This window comes from Scomber japonicus, chromosome 1 (genome assembly GCF_027409825.1).
Source record: "Scomber japonicus isolate fScoJap1 chromosome 1, fScoJap1.pri, whole genome shotgun sequence".
NCBI classification, from domain to species: domain Eukaryota; kingdom Metazoa; phylum Chordata; class Actinopteri; order Scombriformes; family Scombridae; genus Scomber; species Scomber japonicus.
This window is the reverse complement of record NC_070578.1, coordinates 30332256-30351587: the sequence shown is the minus strand read 5'-3', so window position 1 is coordinate 30351587 and position 19332 is coordinate 30332256. Positions and strand designations below refer to the sequence as shown.

The 19332-nt window shown below is 41.8% G+C and overlaps 1 protein-coding gene across 7 annotated transcripts in view; it reads right to left on the bottom strand.

Moving 5' to 3' along the window:
- Positions 1 to 2449: 2449 nt before the first annotated feature.
- The window catches only part of tle3b (TLE family member 3, transcriptional corepressor b), a 31325-nt gene continuing 14442 nt past the window's right edge, over positions 2450 to 19332 (bottom strand). For 2 of the 7 annotated variants that reach the window (XM_053323581.1, XM_053323597.1), the window contains exons 8-22: positions 19268 to 19306; positions 16398 to 16600; positions 15136 to 15196; positions 12200 to 12316; positions 11324 to 11374; positions 10757 to 10912; positions 9648 to 9783; positions 8912 to 9087; positions 8244 to 8320; positions 7866 to 8115; positions 6738 to 6985; positions 6445 to 6592; positions 6112 to 6262; positions 4586 to 4662; positions 2450 to 3962 (exon numbers count right to left, since the gene is read on the bottom strand). In XM_053323581.1, the coding sequence (XP_053179556.1) occupies positions 3855 to 3962; positions 4586 to 4662; positions 6112 to 6262; positions 6445 to 6592; positions 6738 to 6985; positions 7866 to 8115; positions 8244 to 8320; positions 8912 to 9087; positions 9648 to 9783; positions 10757 to 10912; positions 11324 to 11374; positions 12200 to 12316; positions 15136 to 15196; positions 16398 to 16600; positions 19268 to 19306 (1998 nt within the window). In that variant the 3' untranslated portion in view covers positions 2450 to 3854. Of the gene's footprint in view, positions 3963 to 4585; positions 4663 to 6111; positions 6263 to 6444; positions 6593 to 6737; positions 6986 to 7865; positions 8116 to 8243; positions 8321 to 8911; positions 9088 to 9647; positions 9784 to 10756; positions 10913 to 11323; positions 11375 to 12199; positions 12317 to 15135; positions 15197 to 16395; positions 16601 to 19267; positions 19307 to 19332 lie in introns of all 7 variants that reach the window. The other 5 variants (XM_053323612.1, XM_053323588.1, XM_053323628.1 and 2 more) reach the window with 5 other exon arrangements.

The following is a 19332-nucleotide window of genomic DNA, read 5'->3' as shown; positions in this document are numbered from 1 at the left end:
GACAAATATATTAGAAAGTCTGTGTGTCACAACCGCAACTTTTAACGGCTCCCATTACCAGAAATGACACCAACAGCGACTACTTGATTTCTCTGTGAACGGCGGTATTTGGCTCCTGTTTTTCGTAACCATCCTGTGTGTGAATTTACAATCTGGTGGAGTTGTGGATTCAATAACAATGTGGTGTTTGGTCTGGCATTCAGCTGAATATTGACACAGGTAGATAATTGGCTGTTAGCAAATTTGATTGGTCCATGGATGTATTAAGAAGAACTGCGTCTGTAGGGTAGGTTTGAATAGAGCCGCTAGCTCTTCTAGCAAGGAAACAGCAAAGAAGCTCATTAATCAACTGGCTGTGTTTATTCTTTCAACTTTATTAAGTTTTGAACCATGCAAACATTTTAAAATATGATGAAAATGATTAAGAAACAGGTGTGTAGCAAGCTAACCTTCCTCCAAAATATGACAGTATATCTATTAAGAATAAATAAACATCTAATAATCTCTTCAGATTGTCTTCCAGATCTATTATCACTTTATCTATTATATATTCTCACTCGTGTCATCTAGTCAAAGGTGACCAGCAGCTCTGTTCAGCATATCCAGAGAATTATTAGATCATAAAAAAGGACAAAGCTCAATGCCAGTGTAATTATTAGACAATAAACATCATTTTTAATAATCAGTCAATAATCAGAAATGTGTCCAAATGTGTCAAACCCACAGCTGCTGTGCTGTGAGATGAAGGTGAAGATGAGGTGAAGTGTAACATCTCCACAGCCAGAAGCGGTCAGTCAGGACAACAGTAAACATGCAGATTAGCTCGCCAGCGGTCGTGCTAATTTGGCTTCCACCGTCGGTCACGTGACTTTTTGTTTGCACGTAGCGGTCCATCAAGAATCTCCACTCGGCTTCCTCACGCTTGCGTTTCTGTTTGCTCCCCACACACATGAATGGGATGAAATACTTTGATCACTAAGTGTTAACAGTTATTGCACTGAATTGAAAAACAGTCCTTTTAAATGGTTTGTGATGCTCAAAAATATGTATTCACAGTTTTACAGTGTTTGTCACATGATGCTGCTGTAGTACCGAGTGTGTCCACCACACTAACTTAACCCCAGTACTGACCCTCAACAACTGCTTTCACTCAGAATTGACAGAATTTAGGAGAAGCTTGAGTGTCGGTTTCTCTTATCTGCCGTCCCAATGGATCAACAAAACACTAATATATTTTATTCTGTGTGCTGCCTATCTACACAGCTCAACAACACACAAGATCTAACCTCAAATGGTACAGTGTGGATTTCACTCTGAGGAACACCCACAGGATGATGATGATGATGAAGATGATGGTCACAAAGAAGGCGGACACACTGAAGATAGCAAAAGATTTATGGTAGGTCACTCGACACTATTGATAAAAGTCACTACTCTGTAAAAGGTTTCAGTCATTACCATGGTAACCAGTCACTATCCTCCAGCTGGCTTGTTCGGTTACATTAGTGTTGTATCATCCTGACTGGGACTTCTTAAACAAGGATGTTACAAATATCTAAAGATTGTAACACACTGTCATATTTTGTTGTTCAGTGTCACTGGGTTGTGTTATTTTAGATATTTGTAACAACCCAGTGACACTGAACAACAAAATATGACGATGTCTTCAACATGACAAAATTCTCCAAGCGCGACATGAAAGTGTCACGCAGCAATTTACTCTGTTGCAGATACAATACCGACACAATTCTTAAGCAACTTACAATGAATTAGCTTTGACTGCTGATGTTTTTTTGAGATACAAGAGGGTCCTGAGGGTCTGGGGACCTTCAAGGGGCCACAGCATAAATTTGAGGGGTCACGATATGATGAAATATTCTGAGAAGGGAAAACTAGTCTCACAGTGAAGAGGTAGGCAACCAATTTGTTACAGTATGTGTGGAACATTTTCACCAAAATTTATCCTGTTCTGTTTTAGCGATACATGGTAGACTTTTTTTTTTTTTTTTAAAAGGAAATACAGAAAAATATGCTGATTTGCTTTCTTGCTGTGGGTTAGATGACAAGATTGTGTAATAGTTGTAGTTTCATGCAGGACAGTTTCATAGAGTCTTCCACCGTTTCCTCAGGGATGTAACAACAACAGCAGTCTGGCACATAACTACTTAAATTTAAGCTAAGCATCTCTCTAACCATCAGCAAGAAAGCAAATAATATTGAATAAAATGTCAAACTATTCCTTTAATTGTTGGACATAAAGTTCCCTTCAGGTTCATAAAACCCTGTACTTCCCTCCAAAAAATAAAAAGGATATGACCTCAGAAACCCTAGCAGAGCAACAGGAGGGGAATACATTTATCCAGACTATTTCACTGCAACATTACTCAGTTATTCCCATAAACTTACAAAATTAAGTGTTTATTTGTAGGTAAATCACAAGAAAATGGGCCATTCTACAAAAACAGTTTTATTGATTTATTAACAACTGTACATTTCTTTTCAGTGCTGACAGCATTTGCTACATACTTTGGTGTGATTCAGCGGGACGGGCGGATTTCGCCCTTTTTTGTTTTCTGTGGGAAACGCTGACAGTGTCAGGAGCACAGTGTAGAAACCAGAATTATTCACTGAAGTCTTCACGTCGACATGGGAGACACTCGATTTACTCATTCCTGTATTCCTGTTGTATTTTAGTGCCGTATCGCTCCAGACTCACGGAGCAACTACAGGCACTGAACATTTTTATAAAGACAGACCGATTCGTGCAGTTAATCAGGTCTTTCTGCACCGTCACGGCCGACCAAACATTTTCCAAGAATATTGATAAGATACAAAGGGCAGAAAGATTCCAATAGCACAGATTGGACTGTTTGAGTTAAGTCTGTAGCCAAGAAATCAATGGTGCAATTCAACATCCATATTACGTAAAAGTTAGCAAAAAGCACATTGTCATTCAGTTTGTGCCTGCTGCAGTGCTTCTGCTGCCAACTGAGGTCCAAGGGTTAGGCTAAACATTAAACGTTCGCTATCTCCCATCATCTAACAAGGTAAAACAAACAGGGAGAAAGATAGCACAGACAGAGCAGTACACTTAGTACACTTTAAAAAAGTCTTTATATATATTTATATATATGAATTAAATTTACATCCATCCTGAATCATAGTGTCCCGCTCGATCCCACAGTGGTCCAAACCAGCGGAGGGCTCCATGTTACAGATCAGAATACATTATCATCGTCCGGTAAGAGCACTGTGACAAAAGGCCATTTTTAAAATCTCCACAAAACGTCCTACTTTACAAGTTTCATGCTCCTCGGTTTGATTTTTGAAAAAAGTCAGCCTGGAGAATGTGCTTTAAGAAAATCAAAAGGTAAAATAGTTAAAAAGTTCTAATCTATGCTCGGCTCTCCCGCTCAAATATCATGACGTAAGAGAGAGAGAGAGAGAGAGGGCCAAAACAATCCATCACAAGTACACCCAGGACATGAAAATATATATATTTTTATAATATATATAAAATGTCTTATTTAATCCAATATGTACACTTTTCACAAGACGTCTGGTGAACGAGGTTCTCAGAAATGAAGCACTGCTTCCAAATATTCTCAAAAAATGTGTTTTTTCAGATGTCACAAAAAATGTGCAACCCAAAGATAAACCCTCCAAGAAAAAAAAGGACCAAAAAAAAGTATCCATGGGCCAATAGCTCCTTTCATTTCCACCAATAAAGTTTTCCACATCTTCAGTAATTCTCGGCCAGTTTATTCCCGTCCACAGATGATGGTCGGGGGGGTGAAAGCAGAAAAGTCGTCTCAGTAGAAGTGCTGAAGCAGAGTTCGAGCCTCCTTCGCTCTCTAGTAGATGACCTCGTAGACGGTGGCCTTCTTGTCTCCAGAACCTGTCACAATGTATTTGTCGTCTGCGGAGATGTCACAACTCAGGACGGAGGACGACTCCTTGGACTGTGGAGGTAAAAATAATGAATGATTAACTCTCCGGTCTGCTATTTCCATATTCAATAAAAACTTAATCTCTTATTTCTCAGGTTATAGTAGAACTGTCTATATATAATGAGCAAGTAGGGCTGCAACTAACAAATGTTTTCATTATCGATTCATCATCTTGTTTTAAAATAAGTCAGTAAATTGTGTAGGAGGTCAGTACATTCTTAGAGCCCACAGTGGCATCTCTAAATCTCTCGTATTGTCTGATCAACAGTCAAAACTTCAGTTTACTGTCATGAATCACAGGAAATCCTCACATTTAGGAAGCTGCAAGTTTTGAGTGACAATTGACTAAGACAATAATTTGATCAAATAACATTATATGAGTAGAAGTGTTAATTATCACTTAAAATGCTTTTAAGTCTTTATAGAGTTGAGGTTATTTTATCACATGATTTTGACAGGACGACGCTTTTGAATGTTCTTACAACTTTACCAGAAATTAAGCCTAACTGAAGAAAATGTATTCTGCTTCTGATTTAACACGAGCACAAATTTTAAGTTATTGCAAACATTTTAGTTTTCTTTAAATATTACTTTATGTCCTTTTGTTTAATTGTGTGTTGTTTGATCTGACTTACCTGGAATATACTGGCCCCATAGGGAGTCCTCCATGCATTCAGCAGATTGTCCTTCCCTGTGCTCACAAACCATTTACCTGCAAACACAGAAGAGACATCTTGAGGATACAATCTGAACCTGTTTGTTTACACACAAACACACACAGAGTAATGTTTGTCCACGCAAACCTCGCCAGCCTTTTCTAGTTTGACAAAAGGGATTTACACCTCTAACGTATGACTGTTTAATGACCTGATCCATCAATGGCTATAAAAACCTAATTGAGGAAAATACCATTACATAAACGATCATAAAATGCCCATAATGAAGGAGACCCACACCATTTCAACTCTGATAATTATTTAAATCACCCTCTGATTAATTACCCAACTGACTAGTTGGCTAATGATTTAATTAGTGACAGCAAGAGCTCTGAAGCAGCGAGTGTTATTTGAATTAACCAGTTCTGTAGAGCCAGAGATATGAGCCTGTGCTGTGGGGGGTCTTCTGAGGGGAAATGAATACTGACACTTCTGGAAGAAAAAAGAAGTCTGGCGATAGTAAAATCTCATTTGTCTGAGCTTTAAACTTGAAACCAGCTGGTCTGCCCGACAGGCAGAATGATTGGAGCACGAAAAGTAAAAACTCATTTCCCTTTTTAATGAGAATGTTTGTAAAATAACAGTTGATGCATTCCACTACAAGCATGAACTAAATGCATTTTAGACTATACAGATTGATATTAGCAAGCAGTGATCTGACATGTCAGCTCGAAATATTTACTGTAATTCTTACAAATAAGATTCAATCATTAGGAGTTCATCCTTTAAATGACTTGACTAAAAACAAACAAAGAGTCACCAGAGGTTTGAATCATTTCATTGTCTTAAAACCATAGCCTTAAAACCATGTAAAGTGAATTCAGACATTTTCTTCTAAACACATTAAATAGGTCATAAATGTATTTCTAAAAAGGGTGTAAAAAGCATTTCAACCATTTAGATTTAAATTGTGGAGCGAGGCTTCACAAACTGTGTTTCAAGATTTAGTGGGCGGGTCTGGCATAAACCTGCCGCTGCTGCTGTAGAGGTATAAATACATTCAGCGCACACTACAGTCTACAGTTAGCCAGTTAGCTGAATTAGCCACCGAGCTAACTACCGAGTTAGCACCCAAGCTAGCCGCCGAGTTAACAGCTGAGTGATTTCTTTTCTCATTTCTCTTCTCTCATTGAACTCCACAAATTCCCCTAAAAAATTGTGTCACCAAATGAAACGAGTTAAACGTTGAATTAAAGTTTGACTGTGGCGACAAAATATATCATTTCTCAGGTTAACAAAATTATTAGAAATTATTTCGTGGGAGCCATGAATCCCAAATTTAATTAACCTGGCAGTCTGGACTAAAAGTATTGGACAAACAAACAGAATGAATTTGGCATTCTTAGGAATGCAGACTAATGAGACAAAAAGCAGTGCAAAGATTAGTTTTCCCCATATGTCTGTATGTGTGCACACAAATAAATAGAATAAATCATTTTGCTTACCACAGTAGGCGAACTTGAGTGAGAGCACACAGCTTTCGTGTAGGTGCAGCTGGTACTTGTCAGGCTTGGTGTGATGCAACACCTCCACATTACTGCTCTCCATGCCCACAGCCAACCATTCTCCAGTGGGACAGTAACCCAGCGAGAAGATCTGCAACAAGACAGAGCTGGGTCACACCTCTGCATTCCAGTCCAACAACGATTTAAACACTTATGAAGAAGACTGCTTTATGTTGATTAAGGTCACTTAAAAGATGCGGTGCATATTCCTCTAACTCGACTTTGCACTGAACAGAAGGAAAAATGAATTTCTTTATCGGGGCTTCTGTCTACCTGTGAGGTAAAGTCATGTTGCTGGAGCTGCCGTCCCTCTCTCAAATCCCAGGAGCGGACCGTGTTGTCCAGCCCTCCGGTCCACAGTTTGGTCCCATCGTGGGAGATGTCGATACAGCTGGCTCCGTCTGTGTGGCCCTGGAACTGCCTGAAATAACACAAAATGCCACACATCAAGTTAGGAACAGAGGAGAAAGCCCTCCTAAGTTTAACAATAATGGTGTCTACTATTTAATTCATCAAACACAAAGGACTGCGTATGAAGGAATCACTGTAGCATCCAAAGCACTGACCTAACGAGGGTCTGGTTATGGAGGTCCCACACAGCGATGTTTCCATCAGAGCAGCAGGAGAAGCAGACCTTGGCGTCAGGGCTGATGGCCAGTGCGTAGCAGGCTGGAGCAGAGGAAGTGAGCTCTGCCTTTATGCGGGGCGTCTGTGAGGCCAGGTCCCAGATGGTCAGTGTGCTGGCCTCACCACCCACGATCAGGGTGCGGCCGTCAGGCAACAGCTTGCAGGAGCGGATGTAATTGTCCCTGTTCTGGAGCGGAAACAAAAGGAGAGCGTTGTCACGATCTTGATGAGTGGATGATATTTCTGTCTTTTTTCTTAATGTGAAATATTTATGTAAACAGGACGATCTGAGGTTAAGAACTATTACAATTCTGTTGAGCAACAAAGAGATTAGCCGCATACTTGAGTGTAGCCACGTCAAGACAAATCTCCACTTAAACTCAAGAGCAGCTTTTCTTTGACGTGAAGTTTTCTGAATGCAGCTCCCTCTCTTTGATGTTACAGTTAAGATGTGGATGTCAGCTTTAACAAGAGATGCACGGAGAGAGAGGAGCTGCAGCTGTTGGCCAGGCTCCAACCAAGAGAGCAGGAAATCAGAGATCAATAGGACTGTGGAAGCCCTTGGTCGAATTAAAGCAGCACCTCTGATGGCTTTATAAGACCCAATTGCACTCTGGACGCACCTTAAGGGTGTTGGGAGGCCATATGAGTTGAACAGCATGAAGCCGCAGTATCAAAATGAGAAATGGGAGGCAGTTGGGAGGAAGTAATGAGCTGCGTAATGGCAGACAAGGTTGGCCAATCAGAACATCATTACTCAGCAGGCTTTTTTTCTCACCAAGGATTATTTCAGCACAGCAGTGAGACACTTTGCTGAATTATTCACATCTCTGTCTGTTGGGATCTGGGGGAAAAAGCTACGGTGGGATGTGGAGTTAGGCTACATTTGATGCTCATGGAAACTCTTAATGAAGGAGAGCGATCGCAGAGAGCTCATGAAACATGAGTACATTCAATATCTTTTCTGGTTGGAAGCCTTGACGCCAGTTTGAGATTTCCACAGTAAAAAAAACAGATGTGAAACTCTCCACTTCCTCGATGTGTGACAAACAATAACAACTAGTTACCAGACAGTCAAGTTGGGACACTGGGCTCTTGCTGCCAGGTTGGCTGATGTCCCAGATCTTGACACAGCCCTTGCCGCCGGTGTAGACGTGACGCGTGGGGTTGCTGATGGTGACAGCACACACCACTTCCCCGTGGCTCAGTGTGTTGATTTGGCGAGCGTGGCGCGGGATGCCCGGGCCTATCAGTGCATCTGGAGGGAAGGGCACGGGCTGCATCTGACCATCCGCACTCACGTGAAAAGAATAAGCCCTGGACAGAAACAGAGGAGGGCAGAGATGTACAGTTTGAGCTAAGAAATAGATATCTGTTATCTGTTGATAAAACATGCTTAAGTACCACAAAGATTTGAATGCAACATGAAAACCATCAATACTCACGGTTTTCCTCCAGAAATGGAAGTGAGGCTTGCTGGCAGGCCTGGAGCTCTCATGTGAGGATGAGGGTCAAACCCCGCCTGCGTGAGCAAGAAGAAGAGTCAACAACTGATAACCTGCAAAGATAAATTAGACTAACCTAATATTCAAATTGGAAATTATGCTTCGCCCTATCTGCTAACACCCTGAGGAACCCTCATAAGATCGTTTCCAGGCAAATCCCTTGAAAGGCACGGATTCAGCTTCATTGCATGCAGACAAGCTTTACACAAGGCTACAACATCCCACTTGCTAATGCTAATGAAAGCCTGGGAGATTTTCAAACATGGAGATTCATTTTGGGAGTGAGCCTTTTTTTTTTTTTTTTTAAAGCCTTTAGAATGCTAACTAACTAACATCAAAGTGAAGGAGCGAGGCCGTCTTTGTACTTTCTCATTATGTACACACAACAAGCCACAGCCAGCGAAGCAGAAATATTCACAATGAGTTATGGAGGATGAATGCTTAAGTTTCTCAAAGTCATTTTGCAAACAGATTTTACAACCTACAGCCGTGGTGGATAATTCATACAGGCGCTGGTGAGGGCTTGTGTCAATCTGATGGAGGTGGAATATATGCATGTACAGGTATGAAAAACCATCATTCATTCAGTCACACACTGAAATACTTACAATTGGTGAGCGTCCGTAAGCAGCAGCAGCAGCTGCTGCACTCATCTGTGGTGAAATGAGGCCAGGATAGACACCCGGGCTCGTCAGGGATCCGTTCATCTCATGATGACCCATCATGGCAAACGGCGTGGCGTAGGAACCCGCAATGGAGAGAGGTGTGCGCAGGGCAGGAGCAGCTAGAGAAAAGATCATTTTAATTAATTTATTGAGATGCTACAGGAGAGTTAATCTGTTAATCTGTCTATCCTGTCAAACCAGACCAGCACTTTTAAACCTGAAGATATTCAGATATTCATCATGTAAAACAAAAAGCTAATACCAGGGAATGTTTGGTGTTTTTAGCTGTGCTAGCAGCAAGACTCTGAATATGGTAATTCCTGTCTGTGTGTGTGCCACTTTTTCCAGACTAAAATATCTCAACTATTAAATATGCTGGCATGACATTTTGTCCATGGTCACCAGGGGAGGAATTCAAATCACTTTGGTGAGCAGGGCAATTTTTTGACCATTAAGTTTTTGCAATACCTGCACTCACTTTTAAAATTAATGACACTTCCTCTCAGCTGTATTTTGTATTAATGAACAAAGGTTAGCATGCTAAAGCTCTTAAATTAGACGAATGTCACAAACATCTCACCTGCTGACATCAGCATGTAAATAGTCTTGTTCTTGGATTTGATTATTTCTATGACACTATGTCCAGTCTTAGTGAAGATCAGCATGTGTGTTAACTTACCTAATGCCTCCATGCCGGGTGGTTTGCCCATTGTCAGAGGCCGTAGTCCTGGAGTGGTGCTGGTTCCTGGTGTGGGTGCCTCATTCCTGGGTGTGGGTGTGTTGGACTTGAGGCTCGGTGTGGACGACTTGTCGTTCTAAAAACAGAAACACTCTTTAACCTCTTGGTGCAACCTTGTTTTGGGACTTCACTGACTTACTCTCATTCAGCCACATAAACACAAACACACAGAAAAATGAAACTGTCCTCAAGTAATTCCTGCCAGAGTTCTTTTTTAAAATCCCCCAGTGAGTCGAAAATCCCCCCACTGGCAGGAAAATCCAGAGTGACAATCTGAGTGGACGGCTCAAGGTAATCCAATCTAACACTGACACTTCATTACAGTCGTGTGTGTGTGTGTGTGTGTGTGTGTGTGTGTGTGGGGGGGGGGGGGGGGGGGGCATAAACCTTTGCTCAGAAGTCAAGCTTGTTAAGAGTGGCTACAGAAGCAAGATGGTGGCCCAAACACTCCTCTCATAATTAATCCATCTCTTTCTTTCTTTGCAGATCGAGGGGAGAGGAGTGGGGGGGTGTGGGGGGTGGGGGGGTTTAGCCTGGTGACACACACTAATGAGGGATGGAGAGAAGTTGGGTGTCTTGGAGGTGGAGGGCAATGATGTGGACTATAAATCTATCTTAATCCTTGGTGAAATGGTTTATGTCAAACCGATGCATGAAGTGTTCTAGGCTGGTTCGCGAGAGCTTCAGTATTAGAGTAAAGGGAAGATGAGGAGGGAGGAGAGGAGGGAGACAGCAGTTCCCTCGCCACCGTGTCTCTGGGTTATTTACAGCTTTGGGGCGAGGAAAAAATGACCATTTATTGGGTAAGCCATAAAGGAGATTGAGAGGAGTGAGCCACAGATTTTGATTTCCTGAGAGTGCATCCACCCTCTGCCCCTTCAAGCCCTTCACAGCAGCCAACTGCTAAGCCTCCTGCGTATTAGTCCTTCACACAGACACCCACTTCACTTGACAAACGCCCTTTAGTCTGTCAGTTCACCCTTCAGCCCCTCCACTGTAACCTCCTTATTTCATCTTCTCTGGTTTATCAGTGTGTCCCTCATACTCACATGGGCGTGGTCCTTTGCTTTGGAGGACGGCGTGCTGCCTGAGGATGCGACAGATGCGGGGCTGTTGGGGGCTGCATCCTTCTTCAGGACTCGCGATTTATCCAGGCCATTTTCTGGAGGAGAGTGAGCGGGGCTAACCCGAGGGGTGGCCGGATCCTACAGAGTTAAACGAGACAGACAGAGAAAGAGACTGAGCAAACAGACTGGAGGAAAGCCACTGGCATGTACATGTAGGTCAAACAAACCAGGGCCTCATGTGCAAACACAGATAAATATACTCGTGCGTGATCCTACTCTCTCTCTCTCTCACACACACACACTAACACTTTTCATTCACCTGTCACTCCCTTTTCTCTTTGTGCTCTTTGTCTTATTTTCTACATGAATAACAAAAGAAACACAGCAAGCAAGCACACACGACCGATATTATGACAGACTTTTTGGCTACAATGAGGAAGGTGTTGAGGCTCCTGCAGACAACTGACAAAAGAGAGCTGTGTTCGGTGTCTACGCAGCGTTCGCATTGTGGAATGTGGTGGAGCAGCTTCTACCTTATGACAGACTTACCTCATTGGAAACATCCACTACCAAGTCGTCACTTTTGTCTCCGTCACTCTCCTGAAATGAAGCGAGACGTTTAGATTAGCAAGAGAACAATAACACTAGTAACAAAAATGCAACAAACATTAACTGGTCCAATATTTCAGGACTATTTATATTTTAAAACTGACTATACTTTGGTATTACTTTACTTAAAATAAAGTATATATACACACACATGTTGGACTTAATGGATCTTTTTTTATAATAACACTATACCTTTCTCCTTTCCTGGAAAGAACAATGGCATTTGGTATTAATTATTTAAGGGGATGTTCTGAGACCTTTATTCAACTACAAACTGGTTGTGTTGAGATTAAAATAAGTTGTTGGAAGAACTGTATTTACAAACAAGCAAAGATTCATTATTCATTCATCTTTCATTTATTCTTGGAAACTATATTCTTCATAAATGTTAAATTGTAGGTTCCCTGCTAACAAATGGCTGCTGACTAACAACTGAAATTTAATTGGATTTAAGTAACTGAAAATGCACCAATTGAATGATGTATTTATTTATTTCATTTATAATTAGTGCCTAATTACATCATCTTTACAGGAAACTTATTAATAATTTACAGACCCCTAAATTAAAGCATTACCTGTTATTTTATTATATAACCACCACTGTTTTGGTCATATATAAGATGTTAGTTAGTTTCCGGTTATATTTTGGTTTGCTAATACTTAACTTATATCCCTGAAGTTATATAATATTTTTCAGCATAGTTAATAATCATACACTGTAGTGTTCCTTAGTCTGCCTGCAGCTAAGTATGAGGGTTATAAACTTAACATAAAAAAGCTTCCTCAAAAACAACGAAAGCAATAAACAACACTCACATATCTGCTGTCCTTGTCGTCTACTTTGCGTTTCTTGGAGTCGAGGCCGTAATCAGATGAGCCGCGGTGCTTCTCGCTGGCTGCCCGCAGGCTGTCTGACGGTGACACCGAGTTATTCTGCCAACAACATGCAGACAGACAGCATCAGTCAACAGTCACTTCTCACTTTGACAAATCTTTGACTCTGTGCAACATCAGAAACTTTCTACGAACATGTATCATATACAAGAGCAGGACTAGCTCCTTTGAGCATTATTATGACTGTAGAATTGCAGCTTAAATGAGAATCAGTGAGCTGTGTCTGTATTGTGTCATTGTTCTTCATCTTGGCACGATGTTAAGTAACGAATTGTCTGCACACAAATCACCTTCTGTTAGTGAAGGAAAGCGCCAGATGTAAGACACATTTAAAAAGAGAGAGCGAGTGAGAGAAAGAGAAAGCTCTGCCCTGCCAGAATGGCCCCTTCAGTCAAGTGGATGTTTTGGTGCTTAAATGCAGGAAGTGACAAACCCTCAGAAACCAGAAAAACCAGAAACTACCAAAAGCTATCCTGTCCAGGCTTGGCTCTGGAGCCTGTTCTTTTCTCAAAGCAGTGACAATATTGACTGTAAAGCTAAGCGCACAATGCTCCTGGACAGAACTGGACTGATTTGGGATAGAGGGGGCAGAAGATTATTCTGGGATAGCTCAGCCCAGCTGCTGCCAAGGCAATGGAGCAAAGAGGAAACAGACGAGGTAGCTGAGCAAATCCACAGAACACCACTGGAAGACAAAAACATTAACTCCCAAGCAAGATGATGCACTGGGCAGATTAAGGAGAGGTGAGGAGAGAGGTGGAGTGTGAGGAGGGAGCAGAGTGCAGCGGAGGATGTGTGTGTTTAAACTCACAACCTGACACCTAATCCTCCTGTAGACCCTCAAAGTGACCTGGTCAGACACGCTTGAAGCAACATTAACAACTCTAAATATATAAGTGAACACAGCTCACATTCCTGGCTGCATATTTATCCGCCTGTGACATGCGAGTACAAGCAAATAAAAAACAAAAGTGACCAGGATCTCTCACTCTGTAACTGTTAAACCAAGGTTAATGACTGCTGGAGTCACTGAGTGTGACTGTGTGCACTGTGGCAGGCCAAACATTAGAAAATGACTGACAGGAAAGTTCATGAAAATCAACCAGAATAAAAAATTTAAAAAAAGAGGAAGGAAAGAAAGAGGCCATTGAGGAAACCTGGACAAGAGTGCAATGTGAAGACACAAAGAGGGTGTTGCCAGCAAAGAAAGGGCCATGAAAGAGGCAGAGAGAGAAAATGAGAGAAAAAAAAAGAGGAAGAAAGACAGAGAGCAAAACAGGAAAGGAACTTGGCAGGCAATGAGAGCATAGCAGTGTGGCAATGAGTTCTCCCCACTAGTGGGAATGCCCGGACAGGCTGGCACTCTCTCAGAAGCTGCAAACGGGGTTTTTGTAGTCTGGGCACTGGTGTGGTGGGGTGGCACTGCCAAACAGGCCAACGGGCAGGGAGGGAGTGAACTCTGAGGCCAGCCCACACTGACAGGCAGCTCAACAAATCCCTGCCTTCATTAGAAACAGACAGATATGGTGAAAGGGGTAGAAGAAAGATATCTGACTTCTTGGCTGCAGCTGAGGGGAAATGAAAGAAGAGCAGCAGAGAAAGGTAACCGAGCAGGAAAAAAAAAAAGACCTCCTAAGCCGAGGAGAGCCGAGTGTGAAGGTTGGGCAGTTAATGGCACACAAACAGAATCGCTGCCCCCTTCACAAAGTGCCCTTGATTTTTGACTAACACACAAAGAATCAGACTTTTCCTGACTGTTTTAGCTAACCCAGCAGCTCTCTCTACTATCTCCCACTTCCCTCCATCTCAGGTCAAAATATGGAAATTTGTTCAGCTTCTGTTGCGTGCGGGGGCGGGGGGCAAAGAGAGTTTTAGTTGGCCTTGGTGTGAAGCACAAGGAGAGAGATGTTGTCTGACAGAAGAAAAAATCTCTTAAAGCATTACAGCCTGTCTGTGTATCTGAGACTGTGACCTTTAAAGGATTGTTTAGACTCAATAACCCTGTACTTGCCTCCAACTCTCGTATCAGATGACCCGAGACAACAGGACAGGAAGACTCTGCGTGTGAGAGAGTGTGTGTGTGTGTGTGTGTGTGTGTGTGTGTGTGCGCTGTAAGGAGAGATCAGGTAAGGCAGTCCTGCTGGCAGGCGCTCGTCACCATACGAGATGGGGAAGAGTTTGAGTTCCCTTCAGACATGAGTGGGCCCATTCAGGATGGCCAGTCAATGGGAACTCAATCTGACCGAGCAGATCCAACAGAGCATTACGCTCCAGCTAGCTGAGAGCTTTAAGCCAGTCCAATAAACAGGGACTTTAACATAAGAAGGGAGCGAGAGAGAGAGAGACAGACAGACAGTAGAGCGGGAGAGAAGAAGTGGTGTAAGAAGTAAATTAATGAGATAAGAAGTGAATGCAGAGAATGAAGGTATGTGCAGAAGAGAAAGGAGAAGAAAGTGTAGATAAAAAGGAGATGAAAAGGAGTCGGGTATTGAACACATGCAACAGTAAATCCTTTAAAGTGATGATGGAAGAATAGAAGGAGAGTCAAAGTCGCTTTTAATTGTGCTGAAATTAAAGGAGGTAGCTGCCTACTAATCCCTGCCCAGTGATTGGAGTCATTTTCCACCTGGATTAGATGGCACTGGCTTATTTGGCCAGACTTCATTATTTGATTTCAGTCAGCTTATACCCCCCTGAGTACCAAAAAATGTGTGTGTTCTTATACGGACAGCATGAATTTCTATTGAACAGAGAGCTTAAGTCTATGTAAAGTACACCTAATCACCAAACACAGAGAGCCAGAGACCCGGCAAAGTCAAGAGACACACAGGAGATGGAGAGCAGGAGAGTCAACGTACCGTGCTGGACTCGCGTTCTTTCAGAGGAAGAGCCAGAGGCGAGTGAAAAGATGAGGGTCCAGGAGAGAGAAAAGCAAAACACAAATTAGTATGAGTGCGACTCAGCCCTCCAATCAGATAACCGTAATAGAATTATTATTCAGCTAAAACAACACTCTCATGTACGAAACTCTGCATAAATGCCCTTGGTGCCACTTTCTAATATGGCGCCATTTGTACAGGGTTTATAAGAAGCTATTAATGGCTTAATTAAGAGTTAAGAAATCATTTACGCTATAGTTCAGTTATAAACCATTACTGGGGACAACCTGTGTGTTGCAAGCTTGTAAAAAATCACTGGCTGGTGTTTATCCTCCCTCAGTATCTTTTTAGTTAATCAGAGAGACTCTCAGATAAACTGTTTGAATACTGACTTTACTTCAGATTTTATGAATTACAACTGTTCAAGTTCACCAACTTATTAGCCTTTTTTTTTTATACCTTTCCTTTTGGCTTATTTGAAAGTGAGAAACTTCTATTTCTGGTTGAGGTTTCTTCCTGTGAAAGGCGAGTTTTTCCTCGTATTGCTGTCGCCAATTGTTTGCTTATGGGGGAATGTTGTGTCTTTAAATTAAATGTATGGACTATACCTGCTCTATGTGAAAACTGCCTTGAGATAACTTTTGCTGTGATAAGTAAAGATTGATAATATGATTATTTTTAACAACCTGCCAGTTGCTTGTATTATTGGCTAATAACTGATCTATGGACGATTAGTAAGTGATTTATTAACCATTGATAGTCATTAGTGGCAACTTATAAATAATTTATGAAGGGCAATGTAAGAAAGTGGTTTTAATTTTTTTAATTAGACCAACTTTACCACATGCATTTCTGATAATGACTGATCTGCAACCAACATCTAGACCAGATTTTTTTATGCCCATTTTATGTTCTTCTCTAAGCCCTATACAGTGCTTTCAAATGTTTTCCTCCACATAAGCATTAGTGTGTTAACTCCTTTAAACTCTTTCCTTTCTGCTTCCTAATGTGGGTATGAACTACACTTTTATTTTCACATGTCAAAATGTATTATGGCTAAGGTTAAGAAACTACAACCTCACACAGTAATTGTGTACATAAACACTTGTATTACAGACGTGCAGTGTTATGTTTATATTATGAATGTATTTGGCTGGCAAAAGCTGTTTTTGGCGGGTACGATCGTAAAACCACACTAAAATCCTGAGGACAGTGTGTGTGGCAGGCAGTGCTCCTCACCACGGTGCTCCAGGTCGTGGTGGTTCTTCTCATCCTTCACAGGCAGGTGGGCCTGGCTGCCAAGAGCACCCAGCGCCAGCAGGCCAGAGCCAGCACCCGTCACAGGGGGGATGCCGGGCGGCTGCAGGCCTGAGGGATGCGGGGGCAGCTGGACAGGGGGGCCGTGGGCTGCGTGGGAGAGGTGCTGGGCCTGGAGCTGCTGCTGCTGTAAACAAACGTCGAGAGACAGGAGACAAGACAGAGGACAAGTGGGTCGGCTGGGAAGTGAATCCATGAATGACCACACTCTACTCGTGCATTAGAGCTGGCTTACAACAACATTTAGTTCAAGGCCAAACCGTTTATGCATAATAGCACGCTGACAGTGACTGCCAACAAGCTGATCCAGCTCATTCACTGTCTGAGGGGGGAAAGAAATTCTGCTCACTGCTGCAGATTTCCACTGCATCCTTAAAGTGCTGTATAACAAACAATATCATATATTCATTCACAAACACCGATGTGTTCATATTTCTTTGTTTTATTTTTGTCTTAAGCATTTAGTTATGCATTATTAAGCCAAATATAAGGGATTGCTTCATGAGACAGCGATATGAAAACATTCAAGCAGATTTATCTGCTAGTGTTTTTAATGAGGGTGCTAAGACAGTAATGCAATGTACATCTGCAACTAATGGTTATTTCCCTTTTTAATTCATCCATACATTATTATAATTTTATGTTTGTAAAATATTTGTCAGAAAATGGTGAAAAATCCCTGTCTCAATTTCCAAGAACACGAAGTGAAATCTTCAGTCTACATGTTTCTTACAACCAAAACCCCAAAACAAAGATATAAAATTTACATTTATATAAAACAGTGAAAAGCAGTAAACCATCCCATTTTACAAGCTGGAAGCAGAAAATGTTAGACATTAGAGTACAATAAATTACTTCAATAGTTGATCAATTATCAAACTTGTAAGTTCATTTTTGACAGGAAGGCGCTCTTCTACTAAAATATACTGCTATAAAAAAGGTACAAAGTTGGGTCTCTGAAGCAAAAAGTCATTTACAATTCTCTGACAGTCACTACCTTCAGGCTTACACAACAGACATGGTGTTTTTTTGTGATGCTCTTTAATTATTATAACAATGCTAAGCAGACTATACACTTATCACATTTGCTTAACAAATATTTATCGTTTCTTATTTATAGTATGTGACCTTTGTGTGACAACCATAGCTGACTCAACAACACCTCCGCTTTGGTCATCAGAAATGAAACCAGCCGTTTTTTGGGGTTGGGGTTTTTTTTTTTTGCTCCCTCCCAAACCACTGTGCTTCAATCATAGTTGGGATAGTTAAAAATCAATAGGCCTACACTTGAAAACCTCAAAACCTTTCAGCACTCTGGGAAAACCAAGCAAGCATGCCGACTCCTTCACTAAAAATGCTGTTAAGCACAGACACACACACACACAGACACACACACACACCTCCCAAGAGGCCGTGGACGTCTGTATGAGAGAGGCAGTCAGAGAGCAGTGAGTAGATAGACAGGAGTTAAATAGCCACTCAGGCAAGAGGGAAGCAAGTGCTTTAAAACAAGGTTAAATAACACTTAGCACATCCATCAACTGCCTCTCCAAAAAAACATGATTGCTATTCTGCTTGCTAGATAGAACTTCAATAACCTCCTCCATACATTCATTACATAAAATGGAGAAACAGATGAGGGTATATCTAGTGGCTCACCACATTAAAAGGTTTATTTAGCAGCTGGCCATTATTCAGTCGGCTCATTATGTCGAGCTGGACCTGAAACCGTACAATGGATAGAAGCAACTGAAGGGCGGCATTGTTAATCGATATTGTACTGGTGTGCAGAGCAGCCTATTTGTTGGGGAAAAAAGGAAAACGCGAGCAAAAGAGAAAAAGGAGGAGGAAGCCAGAACAAGAAAAAGGAGGGAGAGGCAGAATCAGAAAATAACAAGAGAATGAAAGAGAGTGAGCGAGGGATTCGGGCAGGGACGTCCCTATTGAGTGTGCCTAATGAGGAAAAGCGTGCAGGGATCATTATCAAGAAGCCTCATTAGCGAGCTATGGCTGAGGAGAGGAGTGAGGAAAGATGAGGAAAGGGAGGAGAGGGTGGAGGAGGGGGAGAGAGAGAGAGAGAGAAAGAGAAAAAATTCAGAAAATAAATTGCTTCCAATTCAATATTCATGGGTAAAGAGCCGGCTTCCTTTCACACTTATCTTTTTTCATTATGTGTAAATGCCGCCGCAGCTCAGGCAACTTCCACAGGAAACAGGCAATTAAAGTTAACTAGGCGAATCTGACTCCCTGCAGAACAGTACTGTCAGGTGGAACAAGCATCAACAGTACCAGCACAAACCAGCTGGCAGACTGGCTTAATAAGTCTGACAATGATCGCCACATTACCTACTTATCCACTGCTCTACAACAGCTTCTGTAGCTCGTCATATCTTCTGCAGTTGTCGCACTAAAGATTAAACTGCACCCTATGCTAAAAAATAAAAAAAATTACTTGATTGATTTTGGTATACGAACAGGAGAGACTCACAGTATAAACGCATTTGAGGTTAGTCGTCAGATAAAGAATTAAAGTGCTTTCAAATTGCCGTCTGGTTTCACTCGATGTCGCCTGATCTCTCAGCAAATCTGAGACACCTGAGTAAAGCAGACAAAGGACAAGATGCCAAAAATATCCAAACACACACACACACACACACACACGCACACACACACACCCCAAGTCGTGATTTGTCTCTGGCAGGCATCATCTCCTATCACAAAGACGTGTGTTAGACGGGCAACAAACAATTTATAAAGAACACTTCAAAAACCACAACTCTCCCTGAACACTAACCATGAAGGCTGGATAGACACTATGAGGCGGCTGCTGCTGCTGCTGGGTCAAAAGGAGACAAAAAG